The sequence below is a fragment of the Equus caballus genome, chromosome 16 (genome assembly GCF_041296265.1).
Source record: "Equus caballus isolate H_3958 breed thoroughbred chromosome 16, TB-T2T, whole genome shotgun sequence".
Taxonomy (NCBI): Eukaryota; Metazoa; Chordata; class Mammalia; order Perissodactyla; family Equidae; genus Equus; species Equus caballus.
The window spans coordinates 17,368,894-17,392,725 of record NC_091699.1 but is presented as its reverse complement, the minus strand read 5'-3'; the positions used below and the strand labels follow the sequence as shown (position 1 = coordinate 17,392,725).

Sequence of the window (23,832 nt, the reverse complement as noted above, 5' to 3'; positions counted from 1 at the left end):
CAGGCATCTCACATAGAAAGTAGAAAAAGATGGGCATGGATGTTAGCTCAGGACCAGCCTTCCTCAGCAAAAAAGAGGAGGATTGGCAGCAGATGTTAGCTCAGGGCTAATCCTCCTCAAAAAAAGAAAGAAAGAAAACAAAAACAACATAAAGTGAACCAAAAGAAAGCACATGGAAGGACATAATAAAGATGAAAACAGAAATTAATGTAGAGACTAGAGAAATAGATCTAATTAATAACTTAAAATCCTGAGTTTTTGAAAGTTGAGACAAATCACCAGATGATCAAGAAAAAAAGGGAGAACACACAAATAGCAAAATAGGAAATGCCAAAAAGGAAATAATTGAAGCAGAGCAAAATTTTAAAAATCATAAGACATTACTTTGTAATCCTCTGTGCACATAAATTTGAAAACCTAGATGAAATGAATGTTTTCCTAGGGAACCACAGATTGCCAGAAATCTGATTTGATTTAGAAAGCTTAAACAGGACAGTTTCCGTCGAAGAAATAGACAAAGTTATTGAGGAACTACCCCAGAAAAAAACACTTGGCCCTGATGGTTTCACAGAGGAATTCTACCAAAATCTTCAAAGAACAGATGGTCCCAGTACTCTATAGATTATTCTAGAGCACTGAAAGGGAAGAAAAACTTAACTTCTTATATAAAGCATGTATAACATTGATACCTAAACCAAATAAAGACAATGCAAAGAAAGAAAACTACAAATCAATACCACTCATGCATATTGATGCAAAAATATTAATAAAATATTAGCAAACCAAAATCCGAAATATTAGAATCCAAAATCACATTAAGAAGGTACTATACCAGGGCCGGCCTGGTGGCACAGCAGTTAAGTTTGCATGTTCGACTTCTTGGCAGCCCAGGGTTTGCCAGTTTGGATCCCAGGTGTGGACATGGCGCCGCTTGACAAAAGTCATGCTGGGGTAGGCATCCCACATATAAAGAAGAGGAAGATGGGTACAGATGTTAGCTCAGCACCAGTCTTCCTCAGCAAAAAGAGGAGGATTGGCAGTAGTTAGCTCACAGCTAATCTTCCTCAAAAAAATAAAAAAGAAGGTACTATACCATGACCAAGTAGGATTTATTCTAGGAATAATACAAGGTTGGTTAAATTCTAGGAAATCCATTAATATGTACCACTTTAATAGCTCCAGGAAAATAAATCATAAACTTATCTCCATAGATGCTGAAAAAGTCTTTGACAAAATTTAACTCCAGTTCTTGATTAAAAAAAATAAGTAAATAGAAATTGGGGGATATTTTTTAAAATGATGAATGTCTATGTGTATAGAAGTTAAAAAAGAAAGTGTCTATAGTATCCTACCCATGATGTAGGAAAAAAGGAAATAGAAAACAGTTATGTCTGCTCATTTGTACAAAAGAAATACAGCATGGATAAACTAGAAAATAAAGAGAATGGTTACCAACAGAGTTGAGTGGAAAAGAGGTGGAAAGCATGGAGGAATGGGAATGAGGTAGTAAGATGAGAGGAACGCAGCACTTCTCTGAGTGTATCTTTATTCATTAGCTCTGAGTCCTAGAACCACTATAATGTTTCACATACCACCCGAGATAAATAAACAGTTACTTTTTGTGGGTGGAATCCAAACAGTAACAAATGAACTCAACCATACTACAAGTAAATACTGTAACCACACTGAAGGCAATGGGGAAAGAAAAAAACTAACCTAAGTAAATTTCAGGAAACAGTATTTTGACTGGATACTGTAAGGCTAAATAAAATAACTGTACATACTCTTGTTACTCCAGGGGTATGGATTAGCAATGCTGTAACTGTTGTATACAGGATTGAACAAACAAGTAAATATAGACAATTAGTGCCAGATTTTTCACTGAGAAATAAGGAAAGTGGAGAATCTAAAAGGAACTGTATTGGAATTGGCGGTATCAGCATGAACTCATGGTTTTGATATTTATACAGATAGATATAGAAATTTATATATGTGTATGTGTGTGTGTGTGTGTGTGTAGGTAAATATACATACATGTATTTCCTAGCTTTGTCTGCTGAGAGGGCCTATGAGCAATGAGACTCCAGTAGCAGTGAGCACACCTAGTGGCCAGATCTTGGTTTCTAAACCCCATCCTCAATAAAAGGAACTGGAGCCCTTTGGAGAAGCAGTTGATTCACGTGCTGGAGCAGGACAACACAAAGCTGGAAAGTTTTGTGGTGCCAGAAAATAAGGAAATGCTCAGAAAAAGGATGGAGGCATGTCAAAAAGACACAGGAATCAATCTAGAAAGGCTCCCAATGGCGAAACCTGGAACAATTTGAACAGCAAAAGAAATAATGATAGTATTGGATTATGACCCATAGAATAAACTAATAAATACCCAGGAGTCCATACTGAAACAAATAAAAATTGAAAAATAAATGAATGGGTGTGAAGGAACAACTCTTGCTGATAGAAGAATTCTGATTTATAAATGTAGAAGGAACAAAGAAAATACAAACACCACAATAATAATTGCGGTAGGCAAGATTCACGAATGGATATTAAAAGCAATAGGTAAAAGTTTGACTAGAAAGAGGATATTTTCGCGATCTCAAATTACCCTCCCAAGATATTTATCAGTTGCAAAGGGAAAAAACAGTAACTTTACAGTGGAGAAACCTGGCAGGCACCAGCTTAACCGAGTGATCAAGGTAAACATCACCAGTTACAGGGTTGATTGGCATCATGTACCCCTAATATGATGCATGGAGAAGGACACAGCATTACTTCTATGGTTTGCTTGCCAAAAAATGTATCACCTAAGTTTAATTGTGAGAAACATAGGACAAAGCCCACGTTGAGAACCGTTCTCGAGGAGACTGCAGAGGCGCACTGTGAAGAGCGGTGTGGAATCCTGAATTGGCTACTGGAACAGAAAAAAAGGACAGAAGAAGAAAAACTGGTAGAAGATGAATCAAGTCTATAGTTCAATTAATAGTACTGTCCCACTGTTAATTTCCTGACTATTAAATATTGAATGCGTTCTCCTAAAGTCGGAAACAAAGCCAGGATGTATACTGTCTCTGCTTCGATTCCATATGGCCCTGGAGTTCCTAGAGAGTCCAATAAGGCAAGAAAAATAAGTAAAAAACATTAAGATTGGAAAGGAAGGAAAAAAAACTATCATTATTCATAAGCAACATGCTTAACCACATAAAAAATCTTAAGAAACCTACAGAAAAAAATTAATAAGTGAACCGTAATAAGGTCACAGGATAAAAGGACAGTGAACAAAAATTGACTGTATTTTTTATATGCTAGCAACAAACAACTGGAAAATTTTAAACTTCTGCTCTTCCCAGGACACCATTGAGAAAAGGAAAAGGCAGGCCGTGGGCTAGGAGAAAATGTTCGTAATTTCTCTGATAAAGGATTTACATCCCAAATTTATAAAGAATTCTCAAAACTCAACAAAAAGGAGACAACCCCTAAAAAATGGGCACTCAACGGGCACTTCATAGAAGAATACATGTGAACGGACAACGGAGGTATGTGAGAAGATACTCTGCATCGTTAGCCATCAGAGAAATACAAATTAAAACCGTAATGATGTGTAATGCCTCACACCTGCTATACAGACTAAATTTAAAAGACTGACAACATCAAATGTTGACAAGGGTGCAGAGCCACGGGGACTCAAACATTGCTGGTAGGAGTGTAAAATGACACGGCTACTTTGGACATCAGTTTGGCATTTCTTAGAAAGTTAAACACGCAATCGCCATAGGAGCCAGCAATTCCACCCCAGGTGAGGTGGTCAGCACTACTGTGGAAAACAAACCAGATCAATGGTGGCCCAGGGCGAAGACACGGAGTGTGGGGAGAGACTGCCGAGGGGCCGGGGACGATGGGAATGTCCTGTACAGTGACTGCAGTGGTTATCCGGGGGTACGTGCTTTTCCAAACTCATTGAACTGTACGCTGAAAATGAGTGCTTATTGTAGGTAGATTAGACTTTAATAAGGCTGCTTTTAAGGTAAAAAACATAATCAGAGCTAATGTTTATTAAGCATTTACCTTTCGAAGTGCTTGCCACGTTCTGCATCATCTCGCTGAATTCTCAAAAACCACCATATTAGGCGGGACTTCATTATCCCTGTTTTTTCAGCTGAGCTAAAGAAGCAGGATTTGAACCCAGGCCATCAGGCTGCTGAGGCTGTACCCGTGGCCTCTGTGCTACGGGGCTGGAACATCAGGTACCCCTCCCCTGACATAAATAAAGCTCATCCTGAGGACATGCTAAGCAAGCCCTGTATTTGGAGCAGCTGAAACAAGTGAGTGTGGACGTGGGAAGCGAGGGGAGGAAGCCTAAGGAGTAGGTGGGCTGTGTGGAACAGCGCTTCTCCGGCCTGGATTCCCAACCACCTGCATTGGAATCATCGGGTGCCTGGTCCATGTCTCACCCTAGACTGCGAATCAGAGGCTCTGGGGTGGGCCTGAGAACCTGCATTTTAACGAGAACCCGGCCCTGGTGACAACAGTAGAGACAGGTCTGTGCAGAGCAAGGTCTTTGTGTCAGACCAAGCTGGGTTTCAATCCTGACCCTTTTCAGACCCTTGCTTACCTCTCTCTGCCTCAGCTTGTTCATCTGCAAAATGGGCCTCATCATAGCACCAGCCGACAGGGAGATGTGAGCGACGTGAGAGAGAATCAGATTCAGCGCCTGGCACAGAGGAAGCACTCAGTACACGATGGATTAAAATAATAGTTGAATGAGGGACTGAACGCCACTCAGCCCCTTTCTCTCCTTCCTCTCCAGGCCCCGGCCTGGCCTTCATCGCTTACCCTAAGGCCGTCACCATGATGCCTCTCTCCCCGCTGTGGGCCGCCTTGTTCTTCATGATGCTCATCTTCCTGGGCCTGGACAGCCAGGTAAGAGGGGCGCCAGGGCTGGGAGGGCAGGGGGACCAGACACTGCTCTTAGGAGCACTCCTCCTGGTGTTAGTCGTCAGGGCCGGCCCACCAGCTTTTCTCCCAGCACGCCCAAATGTCCACAGGCGGTCTCCGCAGTCACCCCGAACACGTCTGCCCGGGTCCCTCCACATCCTTCTCACCTGTGTTAAAAAACAAAATTCAGCTGAGTACATTTGAAGATCTAATCGGCTTTATTGGGCAATTCATGAATCGGGCAGCATCTCTTCTAGCAAACAGAGCGATGCACTCCGAGGGGTTGTACAAAATGGAAGGTTTTCACAGAAGAAGGATGGGGCAAGGGAGCTATTAGCAAAAGAAAAGAAAGTATTTTTAGGCCAGGGTATCTTTCGGGGCGGGAAGGAGCCACAAGGGTTTTATCATGTAGATTGCCTCCTCTTCCTTGGGACGGAGAGGCCTGCATGACCTCATCCTCATCGTGCTGACCAGAAAATTCCAGGCAGGTTGATTAAGATCACGTTTTTGGGGAGGCTGCAACTGCAATTAGGTCAGGTGTTAATCCAGGTTTGGTATCATGGGCTTGAGCAGGAGTGACGCCGTTTCGGGCGTGTGGTTTTCTCTCTAACACCTGGAATCCCCAAGTCCCAATTGAAGCTTTTAAAAAATTGCTGACTGCTTCCATTCTGCAAACTGCTTCTGTCCAGCAGAACCACCTGGCAAAGCAGAAGGCCTTCCCCCAGGGTGGGCCATGGTTAATGGTACCCAAGGCCCCACCAGCACCGGCACATCCCTGTCCTTACCAAATCACAGAGGACCCGGGGACACAGGGAAGCCCTTAGTTCTTCCTTCCTCCTCCCCCCGTTGGGGCCCCCGTGACATGCCCCAGCGGCCACGTGGGCCCTCAGTACCACCACCAGCTCCGCTCCCCCCACGTCCCATCTACCTGGCCCCGTTCTCATCCTTGTCTGTAGGGCTCTCAGGCAGCCTGCCTTCTCCCTGAAGGATGCAGAGTGAGAACCAGCACTTTATCTGTTCACATGTTCCTTTATCGCCACATGAACGCCTGCAGTTACATCTTCTCACGCTGTGAACTCTCCCCAGCCTGCCTTCCAACTCTCCTCCTGTCCCCTCCCTGGTTTTCCAGCCAGAGTCCTGGGCTCCACGCGCTCTTCACTCCCAGAAACCTGCGCTTTGCCCTGCTCTTCCATCCCAGCTCATTGCCCTAAGAGCCCCAGAGAACGTCCTCCAGCCCAGGCCAGGGGCTCTGCTGTCAGACGAGGTCTGTCGGCGAGGGGCCATGCTCCCCACCCATGACCTTGTGCGAGTCCCTTAGCACCCAAGCCCCATGGCCCGCTTGTCTGTCAACCCAGCCAACTCCAATTTCTTCCCCTGGATGGTTTCTCAGAAACTGCTAAGCCGAGCTGCCGAAGCACCAGCTGTTTCTGCTGATAACCTTCTCTTCCATTGTTGTGGGCCTACCGAGGCCTCAGGAGGGATCTGCGGCTTGTGCGTGACAGTCACAGGCCCGCCTCTGCACAGGGAGGTGGGGGCTGGGGCCTCCGCTCTGAGGCCCTGGGCTGAGCCAGGCAGCACTTGGGCTGAGATGCTCAGTCTTCCGGCAGGCTGGGGGCCCAGGGGGCTGGCACAGAGGGTGCATGGCCGCCCTGCTACCCCCACACCTGCTACCCTTGCTGTGGGCCTGGGCTATGTCCTCGGTTCCTCATCAGGATAACCACATGCACCGGGGGCCCCTCTTGTTATCCCCATTTTGCTGAGGAAGAAACAGGCTCAGGGATGCTGAGTGACCTTCTAGGCCCTGCACCCAGGTCTGTCTGCCTCTTAGCTCATGTGCTCTGAGGTGTCCTTGGTTTCGATGCTGGATCAACCCCCTCCCCTGAATCTGATCTCCTTCCTCCCCTGGGGACCCTGGAGAAAGGACGAGCACAGCCAGCCCTGCTGCAGAGGGAGGGCAGCCGGGAGGCTGGGGGCCTGGGCTTTGGAGTCAGACGGGCTTGGGTTTGAGTCCCAGCCTCCATGACTCTTGCCAGCTGTGTGATTCTGGGCTAGTCACCTCACCTCTCTGTGCTGCAGTCCTTTTGTCTGCGCAATGAGGATGGAAATACCTTCCTTGAGAAGGTAGAAGTGAATCAGAAAGGGTTTGGGGCCAAGAAATGGCTCCAGGGAAGGGAAGTGCCCCTCCATGGTGACCAGCACAAAAGAATCCTTTACCCCTCCCTTCCTCTCTCCCTCCGAGCAGTGCCACACAGTGGTTACGGCCGGCCCCTGGAACAAGATTGCCTGGTTCAAATCCAGGCTCCGTCATGTGATAACCCTGTGACCTCAGCCAGGGTGTTTAACCCTCTGTGCTTCCATGTCCTCAGTTACAAAATGGGGGTAATAATAGTACTTACTGCGTAGAGATTAAGTAAATTAATACCGTTAACTGCTTAGAACAGAGCCTGGCACACAACACATACCATGTGTTTGCCTTTATTGTTATTATTCATTTATCAAACATTTTCTGAGCATCTCCTCTGTGCCACTGGAAATAGATGAAAACGACGTGGCCCCTGCCTCGCAGGGTCTCACCTTCTTGTAAGGAGACAGATACAAGCAGGCACGGGCCCCACGGGGTGAGGAGCGTGGCCTGGGGAGAAGGGAGAGTCTGTTCTGCCTGAGTGTGGGGCAACGAGGAGCTGTCAGGAAGAGGCTCCTGCACGAGATGTGGCCCAAGTGCTGGGAGGACCCGCGGAGGCAGAGATTGATCTGTTGGGATATTTGGGCTGGGTGTTGATGGGTGAGTAGGAGTAGGCTGGTACTGCGTGCCTGGCCCTGTCTCAGCATGGCGGGATGCAGATGCTTGGTAGCTCATGCTCTGCCGTCTAAGCCCACACAGTGTGCCCGGGGCCCAGAGACGATGGAAACCTTACGAGGGCCGGAGGTGGGCTCACCTCTAACTGCCCTGCACCTGGCGGAGGGGCGCTCGCCCACCAGAAGCAAGGGGCAGGGCGGCTGTCCCCGTCCTGGAGTAACAGCAAGGGAAGTCCGCCCGCACGACTGCCCGGAGCCCACCACCAGCAGAGCACTCAGCTCGGGACAGTTACAGACTTCCATGTGGCCCCCGGCAGAGGCTGGATCTCATTTAAATCCTCAGCCCCTGAGGGGGGCCCGGTGCATAGGCATGGGACAGGCAGCCTGGGGGAGAAGGAGTGCTAGCTTGAGAGTCAGGAGGCCCCAGTTCAAGTCCCCACTCTGCCACTTCCTTGCTGAGTGGTCCTGGGCAGTTTCCTTGCCCTCTCTGAGCCTCAGTGTCTTCATCTGTTACATGGGCATGCTGGAGCTCTGTAAGTGCTGGGAGAGGTGGTGGTCTCAGGCCCTCATCCGGGGTTTAGCCTGCTGGGCTGGCCCAGAGCGAGGGCCACTCAGAACTGCCTTTTTCTTGGGCCTCACACCATCACGTCTACCCATCCAGTTTGTGTGTGTGGAAAGCCTTGTGACTGCAGTGGTGGACATGTACCCCAAGGTCTTCCGGAGGGGCTACCGGCGGGAGCTGCTCATCCTGGCCCTGTCGATCGTCTCCTACTTTCTGGGCCTCGTGATGTTGACGGAGGTGAGTGGTGTGGACAGGGTAGCACCAGAGTTAGCTGCCTGGGCTTTGGATCAGGCGGGTCTGGTGTCAAACCCCGGCTCTGAAGTCGACTGGCTCTGTGATCTGGCCAGGCCTAGCCTGTCCCTGTGACTCAGTTTTCTCATCTTCCTAACGGGTTATTGGGAGAAGCAGATGGAAGTTCTCAGCAAACCCTTAGCACGGTGTCTCGCATGCGGGAATGCTCTGCTAAAGGTCACACTGTCATTACCAGAGGGAATAAAGCTCACAGGGGGCCGTGCTGGGTTCATCTGGTAGTCGTGGGCATCTGGCGGCCCGGGCCACCCCTTCCAGTAACTTCTGGGTGAAGGGGACAGTGTCATCCATGGACCCCTCAACTGGTCACTGTTACCGGTCGAGAGTTCAGAGCAGGCTTTTCTGGGGCATCCCTGAGAATAGACACATGATGAAATTGGCACCTTCAGGTGCAGTGTGTTCCAGCCCCAGCCCCTTCTCCTCTCTGCTGGGCCTGTGGGTGAGGAGGGGTTCACTATGACCCCCAGTTTAAGACTGTCTCGTAAGACCATGTTTCTCTCCCTTCTTGCAGCCATCCTGTCTAATAAATACTTTCTCAAGTGTCTTGGGCAGGTGAGATTAGATATTTTTCCCCTACACTCACAAAATTAATTTAAAAAGAAGAAAAAAAATCCCACCAAAAACATGTTGCCTAGAGACAGGAGAAGTTTCCTAAGAAACATGGAAAGAAATGAGGAACTGAGGACCCGTCAAAGCAGTTGCTGTGGTCCTGAGGTAAGGTCTGTGGATCCCCATCTACCTCCACATCTCAGCTCAAATGCCGCCTCCTCCTGGAAGCCTCCTTTGCTTTCCTCCCTCACAGCACTTTGTTCCAAGCTCAGCCTGGCCTCCCTCCCACCATTGCAGTGACTGCCCACCTGTCTCCCCCACCAGACCCCCGAGGGGCAGGAGAACAGGAGCTGGCCTTGCTGGGCTCTGTGCCTGCCCTGTGCCAGGCCCCATGGCACAGAGCCGGCCCTGGGGCGTCGTGGCTGGTATTCTTACTGCTCCTAGCTGTTGTCACGTTAATGGGAGTGATAATCTGCGACTGAGCAAATGAATGGTGCCCATGGCTGCCTCCACCTCCCCTCTCCCCGCACAGGGAAACCAGGCCTCATTAAGTGCTGGTTGATTAGCAAAGTGGAGTCTTGTCCTGTACAACTGGGGAGTAACCTGACGTGTTAAAGGGGCTGACGGGGGAGGAGGCTACAAGAAGACCAGGCTGACGTGGGCGTCCCTGGCTCGGAGCAGACAGGTGGGGACCCCTCCTGGATTGCTGGCCATGGGCGCCCCCAGCTCACAGGCCTCACGTCCACCCTCCCCTAAGGCCTCAGCCCTGCCCAGGGCACCCTGTGGCCCCGGGGCCCGTCAGGGAGGCAGCGCTGGGCTGCCCAAGACTGAATCCATGGCCGCTTGGGCTTCCCAGGTCAGCCTCCTCCTCCACAGAGGGGCGTCTCTGGGCGACAGCACCCGAGAAGTCCACATTGCAGACGGCCGTCGGCCTCCACAGTCATGCTGGCAGGATCTGCTCCCTCAATGCAGACATTTAAAGCTCAGCACTAGGGAAAAATAGGCCACAGATTTCTTACCTTCCACAGAGGCGGTGTGGGGGGTAGTTAAGAACATAGGGTCTGCAGCCAAGGCTGCCCAGATTCAGCCCTCAGCCCTGCGATGGGCCAGCTGGATGACCTGCGGCAAGGGTTCTCTGCGCTCCGTGCCTCAGTTTCCCCATATAAGCACTGAGATAACAATAGTGCCTGCCTTGTAATTGCACCAGGAAGGAGCAGCTGGATTGAGACATGGGGAGCAGTTAAAGCAGAGCGTGGGGCTTGGAGAGCACTCCCGAAGGTTCCTTCTTGTTTCTTAAACGTGTGGTGGTCGCAGAAGGAGACATCCAGGAGAGCACTGGGGAGGGTGGGCTCGGGCTTTAGCTCAGAAAGCCAGGCCCGCTGCTCACCCTCACAGACGTGAATATCTGTTATACGCCCCTCCCCAACCCCCGAGATGGGAGGCCCCAGACCAGACACAGCCCAGTTAACCCGGTTTTTTTTCCGCCCTCACTGTGTTTTTTAAAAACATGAAAAGATTGTCAACAGTTAAAGAGAAATTTCTCATGAAAATCTGGATTTCTGGTGTCTTCCAGAAAACCTGCAGATCTGGCTGCACCTGGGCCTGCGTCCCCCAGCAACAGTTGACCAGAGTTTTGTGGCCACGTGGGGCCTGTGCCCTCCAGTTAGCCATAGTCCCCACCACTCCCTGGCTTGTGTTATCTGTCTGGCCCTGTGGGTATTGAGCTGTTGCCCGATCTAGTTGAAAAGATGAGTGAGGAAGCAGTCCCAGGTGTGTGGTCTCCATGATAGTAGGAGGTCCTGGGGGCTGTGGAGCACGGGGGAGGGAGCCTAATTCAGGTAAGCCCGCTGGCAGGTGCCCAGGAGCCTGTGCAGGCCTATTGGCCTCTTGGCCCCATCCTGGCATTCCGAGTGCCCCCCACTCTCCCTGCGTTTTGTGCATTTATTGCTTTTGCTCATGCCCCCTGAGGCCCCTCATGGCGTCACACAGGTTTTCTTTACGGATGCCCCCTCCCCACACCTGCAGCTGGGCTCCCCCTCTGCCTACCCAGATACCAACCCTCCCTCTTAGAGAACCTTCCTGGATCAACCTTGGCCAGCTGAGCACACACCTCCTGGGCCTCCCACTGAGCTTAATCATCGCAGGTTTGTGTATTATTACAGGGCTGGCCCATGTTGTCATTCCCACATCCCACGAAGATAATCTGCACACCTATTGTGTGCCAAACCCTGCGCCAGAAACAGGGACACAGCTGTTGACAACCTAGTCGAGTCCGTCCCCCATGGATCTCTCACTCCACACAATCCAGTTTGCACTTAATGAGGACCTACTGTGAGCCAGGCCCTGCAGTGAGTGCTGGAGGCACAAAGAGGACCAGCGTGTGGGTCTCCCCAGCAGGAGCTTAGCGCTAACAGAGCAGCGCCAGGGGAACACTCTTTTTTAAATTGGGAGTCCATAAAGCATGCTGTAGAGGCCCAGAGAAAGAATGAGGCTGTCAAGGAGGGCTTCTTGGAGGAGGTGACCTTTAAGCTGAGCTTTGAAGGAACTTATCAAGTGAAAGGGAACAGCATGTTGAAAGGTACAGCAGTGGGGCTGCCGCTTGGTCTGTTCAGGAGGGAGCTTGTTGTGGGCAGCTGCTGGGAAGGGGAGATGAAGCCCGTGAGGAGGGCGGCCCTGACTGGCAGGCTGGAGGAAGCTGAGGGGTGATTTTAAACTGGGAGATGATGTGGTTAGATTTTCATGTTAGAAAGGTCCCTGTGAAGGCTGGTGCGTGGAAGAATTGGAGAGGGCAAGGCTGGAGGCAGGGAGGCCAGCCAGGAGGCTGTCAGCACCATCGGGGAGAGGTGCTGAGGCTGCCCACCCTCCGGTCTCTGGCATCTGTGGGCAGAGACGAGACCGGCCATGGCAGTCCCGGTACCCTCCGAGGGTGGTGTCTTGCGGGGGTGCCCCGGTGTGGGGGGTGCCATGTTCCAGGGACAGTAGAGAAAAGCAGCATGCCCGGGTGGAAGCGACTCCTGGCCGATGGTGGGCACAGGGCAGCGCTGAGGGCCCTTCCTAGGCCAGCCAGCTGACCCTGCTCTCCCCTCTGTCTGTCCATCCCTCTGTCCGTGTGTCTGTCCTCCTGTGCCCGCAGGGCGGCATGTACATCTTCCAGCTCTTTGACTCCTACGCCGCCAGTGGGATGTGCCTTCTCTTTGTGGCCATCTTTGAGTGCGTCTGCATCGGCTGGGTGTACGGTGAGTGGAGGCTGAGCCGCCCCCCGTGAGCCCGCTGACTCGTTGGCCTTTCCCACTTGTCACGAGACCTTCCTGCTCTGGCACCCCTGCATCACAGGGAGGGCTTCTGGGCTCAGGTGCTGTGACCTTGGGCCAGTCCTCCTGCCACTGAGCCTCAGTTTCCCCATCTGTAACATGGGGTAGTTACCCCTGTGTCTCCAAGTAGGAGAAGAGCTAGCGAGCAGCCCACGTGGTGCCTGGCCTCCATCAGCACCCGCCTTCTGGTCCTCTGCTCCCCAAACCAAATGAGTGAATGAGGGTGGCTGGGCCCCGTGGTGGTGGACACTCGGACTGCAAGCCCGTCACGGGAACAGACGCCCCTGCAGGCCCCCAGCCAGGACCTCGCCTTGAGAGACCTGACCCCCCACCCCATGCAAGTCAGTCAACCCCTGGCCCTGCCTCTCGAGGGGACCCCCTTCCACCTCTCTCCCAGAGACCCCTCACCACCCTGGGCCTTGCTGCCCACGGTCAGGAGGGCTCTCCCTGGTATTGGACCAGAATCCCTCCTGCAGCCGTTGATTCGGAAACCTCACCCATGTGACATCTGGGTGGTTTTTAAGGGGTAAATAAGTTCCCTGCTGCGATTTGTCTGTCTCGGGCCGGGAAAGCAAAGCCTCCCGGCCTTTCCTGTGAGTTCTGTACAGAAACTCTGGGCGTGTGTGCCTGTCTGCTTTATTCTGCACAGGAAGCAACCGCTTCTATGACAACATCGAAGACATGATCGGCTACCGGCCGTTGTCGCTCATTAAATGGTGCTGGAAGGTCGTGACCCCCGGGATCTGTGCGGTAAGGGCCCTGCCGGGAGCCTCCAGCCCACCCGCTTTCCCACTCTAGAGCCCCAAGCCTGGCTGAGGTGGAAATTGAGGCGGTGACATCCCTCTGGGTGACGCTCTGTATGTGCAGGAAGTCCGAGGCACCTGACTCCTTTCTAAGTTGTGGGCTTGGCTAAGGAGGGGCCTCAGTGGGATCCCAGCTGTGCCACCAGCTTGCTGTGCGACCCTGAGCAAGTCACCTCCCTCCTCAGAGCCTCAGATTCTGTGCCCACCGACTGGGCGGCTGGGACCCCTTCTGTGGGAGAGGATGGAGGGTTGGGCGCGAGGCAGCGTCGGCTTTGTTGTTAACCGCGGAAGCAGCAAAACTGAGGGAAGATCGGGGCTCACGCCCTGCCCCTTGGACCGGGCCACGCGGAGGCCTTTGTGAGCCGACGTTTAGTAAAAGAACAGCCCCACTGCTTTTCACTCAGTTCCCACACTGGAAGTGTCTCAAAGCATCTTCACAAACCATCGTGGTCTGAAAGGCAGCTTTGAAACCAGCCCTGAAACATAGCTAGGAAGAAATAAACGTTACTCCTGACTGGGCGGAGGCTGGGGCCGAGGCTCCCACAGCGGTGGTGAGGGTCTCACAGCCCCAGTGTGGTCCCGGGGTCTGTGGGGTCCATTCCCTGGGTTTCTGATGCTCTCTGTGGGCCGGGGCAGGGCCCCACGTCTCCGAGGCTGCCCTGTGGGGTCAGCACTCCTCCTTGCTGACCTCCTGCACACAGGCCCACACCCGGGTCCATCATGGTTAAGCAGAGCTGAAGGCCGGCCCCCAGCGACCTCGCCCCATCCCTCCACAGGGCATCTTCATCTTCTTCCTGGTCAAGTACAAGCCACTCAAGTACAACAACGTCTACACCTACCCTGCCTGGGGCTACGGCATCGGCTGGTTCATGGCGCTGTCCTCCATGCTCTGCATCCCGCTCTGGGTCTTCATCAAGGCGTGGAAGACAGAAGGGACGCTGCCCGAGGTGAGACAGCAGGAGGGAGTGGCAGCCTGCAAGGGCGGCTCCCAGGGGGGCTGAGCTGGGGGTCGGGGCCTGGCTCTGCCTGGGAGGGCTGCTGAGCGTGGGCAAGTCCACGGGTCTCAGCTCCCTCATCTGGGCAGCGAGTGAGATAAGAGCGTGCCCCCTGGTCCCTCAGGCAAGCTGTGTGCAGCTCCTCCCTGGCAGGTGCCCCCACTCATGCTCCCGGCAGCCCTTACAGGCAGACACTCTGATCCCATTTCACAGAAGAGGAGAATGCAGCTCTCCGAGGTTAGGCAACCTGCCCAGCACAGCTAGTGAGGGCCGAGCGGCAATTCTTCCCCAGCCGCTCTGTCTCCACCAGAGGGAGGGGGGACGAGGCAGTCGGCCCTGACTAGCTCTCCGGTCCTGGTCACCTGCTGCTGGCCAGGCGCAATGCCAGGCACTTCCGCACACATCTCCTTACTCCTCAGCAGACACCAGGGGTGGTACCTCCTTTGTCCCCATTTCCCAGAGGGGGAAACTGAGACCCAGAGAGGTCACTCATCATCCAGGACAGAGCTCTAAGTAGCAGAGCTGGGGCCCGGACCTCGGTCTGATGATGCCATGGCCCTGCCGTGCCCGCTGTGTGGGTGGGAGAGGCCGAGGCAGGCCCCGGGGCCCTGGAAGTCTCTCAGACAGCTCCTCTCCTCCTCTCCAACCATCTAGAAACTCCGGAAGTTGACAATCCCCAGCGCTGACCTGAAAATGCGGGGCAAGCTTGGAGCAGGCCCCCGGACGGTGACAGTTAATGACTGTGAAGCCAAACTCAAGGGCGATGGGACCATTGCAGCCATCACAGAGAAGGAGACGTACTTCTGAGCACGCACCTGCGCCGGATGCCTCTCCCTCGCGCCCCGTGTGTATACGTGACTGCCTGAACCGCGTGCTTCACCTAATGATAGAGGCTTGCTCGTTTTGCACAGGATTTATTAACAAGTTAATTTTAAGGTGGCCGTGCACACTCTGGTTTAAAGTCACACGCCCTCCTCGCCCCCAGTTATCATGTAAGTAACATTACAAAGAGCTACTACTGCACAGGCACTAGCAGAACCTTCTTGCACTAGGACGGTTTTAACCAGTGTCTTCTAGGGGTTAGGAAGAAATGTGTCATACGGTCAAACTTTTGTACTCGGGCTGCGGGGCGGGTGGGGTGGGAGCGAGGCCTGCCCTCCTGCGTCAGCCTTTTAACTGACCATCCGTGTCCCAGGTTTGTCCCTGACCACTGCAGCCGCCCCTCCTCCACGCCCTCCCCTCGCCCTCCCCAGCCTCTCAGTGGTGGGTTTGCAGACAGCAAGACTGTGTGAGAGAAGTCCTGCCAGACTCCAGACTCCTGCCCTGATCCACTAAGTGACCTTGGGCACTACCTTCCCCTCTCTGGTCCTCAGTTTCCCCCTCTCCCCAATGGGGAGGGTGGGATCAGGTGATCTCTGAGGTCCCTCCCGCCCTGGCCCATCTCCTGGGGGTTCTGTTGGTGGCCTCGCTGGCTTGAAGACTCTGGGATTCCTCCGAAGACTTGGAGGCAGCGTCCCTGCTCCCACCCCACACCTGCTCTTTTTCAATCAAGTTATCATGGAAATGGTGGCGGTGATGTGTGTTTTCCCCAAAACTGTAGTTTGATTTCATCCGTGAGCGGCTCGTTTCTGGAGCCCAGCCAGGTCCTGGCCCCCTCACCGGGGCTCCGGTCCTGTGTGCTCCCACCGCAGCTCTGCGCTCCGTCCTCGGCGTGGCTGGCTGGAGTCACCGGGTGCTGCTTTCCAGGGTCAGGAAGCAGCCTCTGTTCTGCTTGCAGCTGTGTGTCCTGCCGCTGCCCTGCGGGGTCTGCACTGTAGGACCCGCCGCCAGCTCCCAGGGGAAGGAGCCCGTGGGGCCTGGTTTCCTCCAGCCCCTTTTCATCCCCCACCAGGTCTTCTCGCTCTTGCTGTCCCTGCCTCCCCCTCTCTGCTGCCATCCTGTCACCTCTCAATTCCCTCCCCATCCTCCTGTCACCAGCAGAACCTTCGGAGGCTTCTTCCTCCCCTTTTTTCAGGAACCGTCCCACCTGCCTCTCCCTCCAGGGGGCTGAGAAGCTCAGTGCTCCCTGGAGGGGACCTGGGTCCCCTGGGTGCTGGCCTGAGGTCTGGGGCGAGGCTGGCGCCGCTCCCGCCTCTGGCTAATCTCTTCTTTAATTAGACCCCACACTGAGCCTCTGCCTTGGATTCTGAGCCATCTGGGGACAGGGAAGTTGCATTCTTTATCCTTTTCCTTTATGTTCCCAATTTTATTCAGTGGAAATGCGAGCTTTCTCCAAACTGAAGATTTAGTTTCTTGTAATGAATGTGCATGTTTGATTCACCCAAAACTTTCCAAATCCCCAGCTTCTGTGCTCTGGCCAGCCCCCTCCGAAGCCCGGGGAGAGATGCCCAGTGCCCCCCGCCAGGTCGAGGTGCCTGGTTCTGGCCCCCTTGTGCACACCCAGCCCAGGCCTGCCCGGCCTCACCCTGAGCTGTCGCATCTGGTGGACCCAGGAAGACTGCCCGCTCCTGCCCGTCCTGTCTGCTCTCCTCCCACCAGGTTCGGGGAGGGGCTGCCCCACTGCTGCTGCTACCGGTCCCTCCACCGACAGCTCTCACAGATGCACAGCCCCGCGGTCTCGCTGGGGCCACCTGCGTGCTGCGGTCGCCACTGAATATTCCACTCACTTAACACAACCCGTGGGGCTGGGCACAGGGAGGGATTTCTGGGTTTTTTGTAATTTCCTACTACTATTGGGGTAACTTTTGGGGGTGGGGAGGGAAATGTGGGGGCGGGGGAACATCATTGTGGTGACTTTTTTGATATTCATTAGAAACAATACATCCTTTCTGAGATATTTACAATATTATTAAAAAACGAAAAAGGTTGTACTGTTTTGCATAATGAACGTTTTTATTGGGTATTCGAAGGACACCCGATTGTCTGCTTACTCATTTTTAAGAATTAAAGGAATGAACCGACTGTATACATGCCTGTTCCCAGCTCTGCTTTTCACTGGGTTTTTTCTCCTGTCTTTATGATCTCCGTGATGTTCCTGCAGACCCGTCCTCGTTCTGGCTCTGGCGGTTGCAGTCTCAACTTGGCATTACAACTTCGAAACACACCGGGATGTGTCGGGGGCCCACACTTCCCTTCACGTATTCACCGTGCATTAAGTGTCTGCTGTGTGCTAGATGCTTTGCAGAAGTTCTCTCTTTAATCCACCACAACAACCCCATAAAGTAGGCCCTTCCCTCACTTTCTTTGTTACTTCCCCCACTTTACAGATAGGGGAAATTGAGGCACAGAGAAGTCAGTCCACTTGCCCAGCTTGCACAGCTAGTAAACAGCAGGACCAGAAAGAGAAGTCAGGTGTGTCTGACCTCAGAGCCCAGCCTCCCAGTCACTGTGCCAGCTGTTTCTCCTGCTGTGTGTCCCCAGAGAAGGCGTGAGCCCCCTCGCGATGGCACAGTACCTGCCCGGCGGCCCGTGCACCTGTCCTGGCAGGCAGGTGGGGCAGAAAGAGAGGCGGATGTGGCGCATGCAGCCCTGGTTCGGGCTCCGGGAGCTGCCCTTGCCAGCCTCCGTTTTGTCATCTCTAAAATAAGGATGGCAGCTCCTGTTTCAAACTCAGGGTGATTATGAGGATCCTGTGAGCTCTGGTGTGAGTGAGAAAGCGTTGTGCTCACACGGGTGGTGGTTCTCCTGAGTGAATAGTCCTGAGTCCTGCACGTTTGCTATTGCTCAGAACTCAGACAAAACCTCTACATTTGTGCCTGAGATTTCCGAACAGTGGCTCGAGCCCACAGAGCGTGTTTTGTCCTGGAACAGTAAGATCGTCTGTGCACGGGGTCTGCTGCTCCTGACTAGTCGACTCTCTTGCTTGAAATCCCTCATCTCGGGGTCCACCGGCGCCTGTCTTGGGCTCTCACCCTCTCTGAAGTGGTACCGTCTGCTCACAGGGAAAGCATCTCACACAGTCTCAGGATTCAGAAAAATCTCTGTGGTCCCCAGGGGGTTCCTATACTTGCTACTTCATAGAGCCAGAGGGATTGGTCCAGTCACCCATCCCCTGCCACTGTTCCCTCCTCGTGTCTGAAAGTGTCTTGTGTTAAGCAGCTGTCAGCAGCAAGAGACAAGGAGGCTGTGTTACAGAAACGTGGGTCTCCCTCATTCCCAGGAAATCTGATTTGTAGACTCGTGAGCTTACAGAATTTGTAACAAGACATTAATTAACCTGGTAGACTCTGCGGGGTGCGTGGGTGCTAGCGACCCCTGCTGGCCAAGTGTGACTCTGCAGCCTAGCTCTATTAGGCACTGCAACTACGCAGAGAAGGAGAGAGGAACTTTGGAAGTGAAGTAAAGGTTCCTTCCGGCCTCGCCACTTGTCCTCTGGGAAAGGCGAGGGGATCAGGCACCAAACAGATGGCACTTTCTGTGGAGAGCTGCAAGTTTTGGAAAGTGGGTCCTTTCAAGTGTTCAGCTGGCCTTCACTGAGCTCCGTGTTCCGTGGGCTGGACCCAGGACTGGGGATGTTGAGACAAGTGGATAGCCCCTTTCCTTGAATGTGCCTGCTCTTCTTAGTCAAGAGGACAGTGTCACACTCCTTTCTGGACAGGGGTCAGTGCGTGGAGGGGAAGCTGTTCTGCCTTCCCGTGCCCAGCCTTCTCCAGGCCATTCAAGCTATGCAGTGCGGCCCTGGGCAAGTCTGCCCACTTCTCTGGGCCTCAGCTTAGCCATCAGCAGAATGGTAAAAAAAATGAGACCCACAGGGGGAGCATAGCTCAAGATTCCCCCAGAAGTCATCTGTATTCCTGTCTCGTTCACAGCGCCCTGCATCATCTCAGGTTGTCAAAAATCAAATGAGCCCTTGGCCTGGCACCTTGTCACCCATTAGGGAACAGAGTCAGTCTTTGTTGCCAACTCTTGGCCTCCTCTGCCTCTCCTTTTTTTTTTTTTTTTCCTTGGCTGAGGAAGATTTGCCCTGAGCTAACATCTGTGCCAATCTTCCTCTACTTTGTACGTGGGCCATCACAGCATGGCCACTGACGAGTGGTGTATGTCCATGCTGGGGAACGGAACCCGGACCGCTGAAGCAGAGCACACTGAACTTAACCACTAGACCACAGGGCCAGCCCCTGCCTCTCACTCTTGAATAAGGTCCACTTTGTGGGGGACACACGCACTGGTCTCAGAGCTTGCAGACCAGCTGAGGGGTCAGAACCATCCCCACAGGAAACTGCAACGCAGGGTGTGCCAGGGACCAGGTCTCAGGCCATGCCAAGGGAGGTGTGAGACCTGTTGGTTGGGCGCCCACTATGTTCCAGGGCTCACGCCTGCATTCTCTCACCAGAGCCTCGCAAATCCACGAGGTGAGTGTTATCTCATTTTTCATGTGAAGGAACTGAAGTTTAGAGACTGAATAATTTGCCTAAAGAGATGCCAGATATGCAGGGAAGTGGAAGGAGCTGGGCTGGACCGAGGTCTGCTGAGTCCTCGTAGAGCCCACACCCCACCACTCACCCAAGGACGTGGGGCTCCAGCTGCGCCTGAGAGGTGGGAAGATTTCACCAGGCAGGAAGGGCACTTGAGGTGAGGGAATGGCCTCAGCGTCAGTGGATGCAGAAAGGTGTCTTTGGGGGACACGGTGGAAACCCAAGTCCTGCCTGTCCCTGGGCTGCTTTTATAACCCTTGTGCAACTTGACCTACGGCGAGGCTGGAGCGGCCCCTCCCCAACTCTCGGACAGAGCAAGGGGCTGAGGTGACACTGTGCTCAGCAAGGGTGGCACCTGGCACAGATCCTGGCACAGAGGAGGTGCTGTGCAGGGCAGACGTGTCGATGGACAAATGTCCAGCTTGCTCCAGAGCGGGGAGCCTCAGGAAAAGGAACAAATGGGCCCTGAAGACCTGCTCGGTGCTGGAACCATGCTGGGCCCTCTGTAGTATTCTGTGGGTTGGCGTGGTGGTCACCTCCTGTCAGGGAGGAAGCCGGCCCGGAGAAGCAGAGTCGGCTGCCTGAGGTCCCAGAGCTGGATAGCGGCAGAGCTGTGGGAACAGCCACAGGGCTCTCTGGCTCCAGGGCCCGTGCTCTTTTCACAGACTCCTTTTGGGAGGCACCGAATGCCACCACAGTGGTCAGCACCGATGGGTCGTTCAAGGCCATGGAGAGAGGGATGGTGGTGGAGGCTGAGTGAGGACGGCCTGAGGGTCTTCAGGAGACCTGAAATGCCCTTGGTTACGTGAGGGCCCTCTGGACGCCTCCGCAGGTTCCCAGGAGTACTGCAATGCCGCTGAGGTGCACAAGGGGATGCTTGGGGCCAGCGAGAGGCCTTGAGTGTGGAAGGGACCGCTGGGACCCTGGAGACCTGAGAATGGTTGGGAGGTCCTGGGGCTGAGTGGAGTTACCTGGAGCCCTCAGAGTGAGGGGCACTTAGAGTTATGGGGGGCTGAGCATACTGGAGTGGGTGTGGGAGTAAGAGGGGGCTGTTGGGAAAAGTGGAGGGTCACTGGGGAGCACTTCAGAGTCACTGAGGGCCATCAAGAGTTACAGAAAACGATGGGGCCCTTGGTCTTTACTGGGAGGCTGGGGAGCCATGCAGGGTTCTAGGGGAGCTGAGGTCACCTGGGGGAAGCGTGCCCCTGAAGAGCACCCTGCAGGATGGCGCCTCCAGGAGGGTGAAGGAGGGCAGGAGGGGATGTAGACAGTGGGTGGGCATGAACGTGCGCCAGGATGGGGAGCGCCTCCCCAGCCGTGATGGGGGGTCCTGGCCAGAACTGCAAACCGCGAGAGGCGGTGGACACATTGGGCCTGGGCGGGCCTCCACATTGCAGGACCTTGACCTCTGGAGGGTGGAACCGGCTGGGTTTCCCCCACAATCCCCCACCAGGTGTGTCAGGCATCAATTCTAGCCCACTGTTGGCTTTTCTTGTTCTCCCAGGAATTTTCTCTGCCTTCCTTTTGAGTATCTTCCCAAAGCCGCCCATTTCTGGAGTGAGGACCCTCTTGTGGCCTGGTCTGAGCTGGAGCCTGGGCCCCGCCAGAGAAGGGCGACTCCGGAAGCCCAGCAGAGGGGCTGGTCCTGACCTGCGGAGCCCCTGCTCAGATGGTGGAGGGAGGGTCAGAGGAACAGTAGGGCAAAGGCAAGCGTCATTCACTGCACACCCGCCGTGCCCTGGGATGGGGTCAGGTGTTTTCCATAAGCCTCAAAACAACTGGTGCAACTGTGGTTTGTTCCCGTGTCAGATGTGGAAACAGACTCAGGGGGTGGGGGCAGGAGCGTGCCCAGTGTCACACACACTGAGCTGGAATTCAGAGCCAGATCTGTCACCCCAGCATCCTTGGTTTTCGTCTACCCGGCGGCTCTTGGGTTGGCCGGGGTCCCGCAGGGGAGAATGAGCCCTGGTCTCCCCCGGCATCGCCGCCTCCCTCCCAGAGTCCTGGGCTCACACTGGCTCTGGTGGCAGCAAGTCAGCCACGAGGTGGCACTGCTGCTAAACCCACGGCCCCTGCCCACGGCCCTGGCCTGAAGGTGAGGTCAGAACTTGAGCTGGGACCAGAACTGAGACTGGAGGGGACAGAGGCCCCGCTGCGGGTGCCCAGATGAGGGACAAAGAGGTTGCCCTTGACCAAAGGACAAGTCACCCTTCTCACCCTGCCCCGTCCCGAGCTCCTGTTTGCAGCGCTCCCCCACACACTGGCTGTGCCGCCTTAGGCAAGTGACTCCACCTCTCTGACGTCAGTCTCCTCATCTGTGCACAGGGACAGAATAAGCCCCTTCTGGCAAGGACATTGAGAGGGCTAAATAGACGATGCTGTGTGCCCAGTGTCTGGCGCAGAGAGAATGTGGGTTTTGTCGCACGTCATTCCTCTCAAGGCGACAGTCAGAGGGGCCCCGGCCAGGGTCAGGGTACCTGCCTCCTAGTTGTGGGTGAACTGTGCGCCTTGGACAAAGTCACTTTGGCTCCTGAGCCTCAGTTTCCTCATATGTAAAATGAGGTGAATCATAGGAACTCTCTCTTTTGGTCGTTGGGGATTCAGTGAGGCAGTGCCCACATGGCGTTTGTATTACGGGCAGAGCTTCAAATAAACAGGAAAGTCGATTACTGATTCTTGTTAAGTTTCCGGGGTGGGGCGGGGGTGAAAGTGGGTGTGCTTAGGTGAATATGCAAACAGCGATCAGGTTAGAGCGCGGCAGCCCTGAGGACCCAGCCTGGCGGCCAGGCTGCGGGGTCTGCTCTGACCAGGCACCAGCGGTCAGGCAGCCCGTCAGCCCTGTGGCCAGGGCCCTGCCTGCCCCGCAGGCCCTGCCTTGCTCCGTCACCCTGGAGTCCTGCCCAAACCCATCTGAACACAAAACACCGAGTGAAGACGAGAGGCAAACGCTGAAATGCAGAGACGACGACAATCTCTGGGTGATAAGGTTTGGGCTTTTTATTTTCTCCTTTTTTTCTATACCATCTAATTTTTCTCTAACGAAGAATATCTATTGCCTTTATATTCTAAAACATAAAATCAATAAAGCTATTTTTAAAAATCTCCCCATCACTGAGAGGTCGGTTACAAATGAAGGCCACCCGGGAATGAGCAAGGACTCCTGTGTGGTTGGAAGGAATGGCAGAGGGAGAAGGGAGGGGAGGTGTGGCCACCACAAACCTTCGTGGTCCCCTGGCTCCGCCTCCCTGGGGGCCGGGCGGCCCTGAGCTGAGCTGAGCACAGGATGAGGGAGAAGAGAGAAGTAGGTGGCGCAGGCCCTCCTTGTTGTCCCAGCTGTTTGAGAAGGAAGGAAGGAAGGAAGCGGATGGCGCTTGTATATGTGACTGCCTCTGGATAGCTCCTTTTGGGTGTCAGTTGGGGCATCTCAAACTCAATCTTCCCGACTGAATTCATCTCCTCTCACCCCCAAGCCCACCAGTCTGTTCCTCCCTATCTCAGTGAATGACACCATCATCTAGCCACTTCCTTTGTTTGGCAAATATTGATCGAGCACCCACTATGACCCTGCCTCATGGAGCTCACATCCTAGTGGGAAGACAGGACAATGAACATTTTAAAAAGTAAAACTATATGGTAGGGGAGAAGATGATAAATGATAGGGCTAGAAACAAAGTAAGGAAGAAGTATAGGGAGGGCCAGGGAGTGTGGGGTGGGGTTGGAATTTTAAATAGGATGGTCAGGAAACACCTCACCAAGAAGGGGAAGGAGGGAGCCTATGGCTGTCTGGGGACGAGCATTCCAGGTGGAGGAAACAGCATGTGCAAAGGCCCTGGAGTGAGCGCCTATCTACAGGGTTCCCAGAGCATTAGGAGACCAGGGTGACTGAAGCAAAGTGAGCAAGGGAGAGTGTAGAAGGTGAGGCAAGAGAAGTGGTGGGGTGATCGTGAAGGGCCTGGGAAGCTGGTGTGGATGTCAGAGGAGGAGCCCCAGGAGGCTGTGAGCAGAAGACGGGACCTGAGTTTGGTTTTAGTTGGACCTCTCCAGCTGCTGGGACGGCTTGACTGGAAGCAAAGGGACCACTGAGGATACTGTTCTAGTCCGGGTGGGTGGCGATGGCGGCTGGACCAGGAGAGAGAAGGGCAGACGCGATCACACCCTGGA

The 23,832-nt window shown here is 53.8% G+C and overlaps 1 protein-coding gene across 1 annotated transcript in view; it reads left to right on the top strand.

The window, feature by feature from the left end:
- The window catches only part of SLC6A11 (solute carrier family 6 member 11), a 121,968-nt gene extending 104,746 nt beyond the window's left edge, over nt 1-17,222 (top strand). The window contains exons 9-14 of the mRNA XM_023619970.2: nt 4,805-4,917; nt 8,390-8,527; nt 12,282-12,384; nt 13,109-13,209; nt 14,039-14,209; nt 14,912-17,222. Of these exons, the coding sequence (XP_023475738.1) occupies nt 4,805-4,917; nt 8,390-8,527; nt 12,282-12,384; nt 13,109-13,209; nt 14,039-14,209; nt 14,912-15,064 (779 nt within the window). The 3' untranslated portion in view covers nt 15,065-17,222. The remainder of the gene's footprint in view (nt 1-4,804; nt 4,918-8,389; nt 8,528-12,281; nt 12,385-13,108; nt 13,210-14,038; nt 14,210-14,911) is intronic.
- Nucleotides 17,223-23,832: the final 6,610 nt, after the last annotated feature.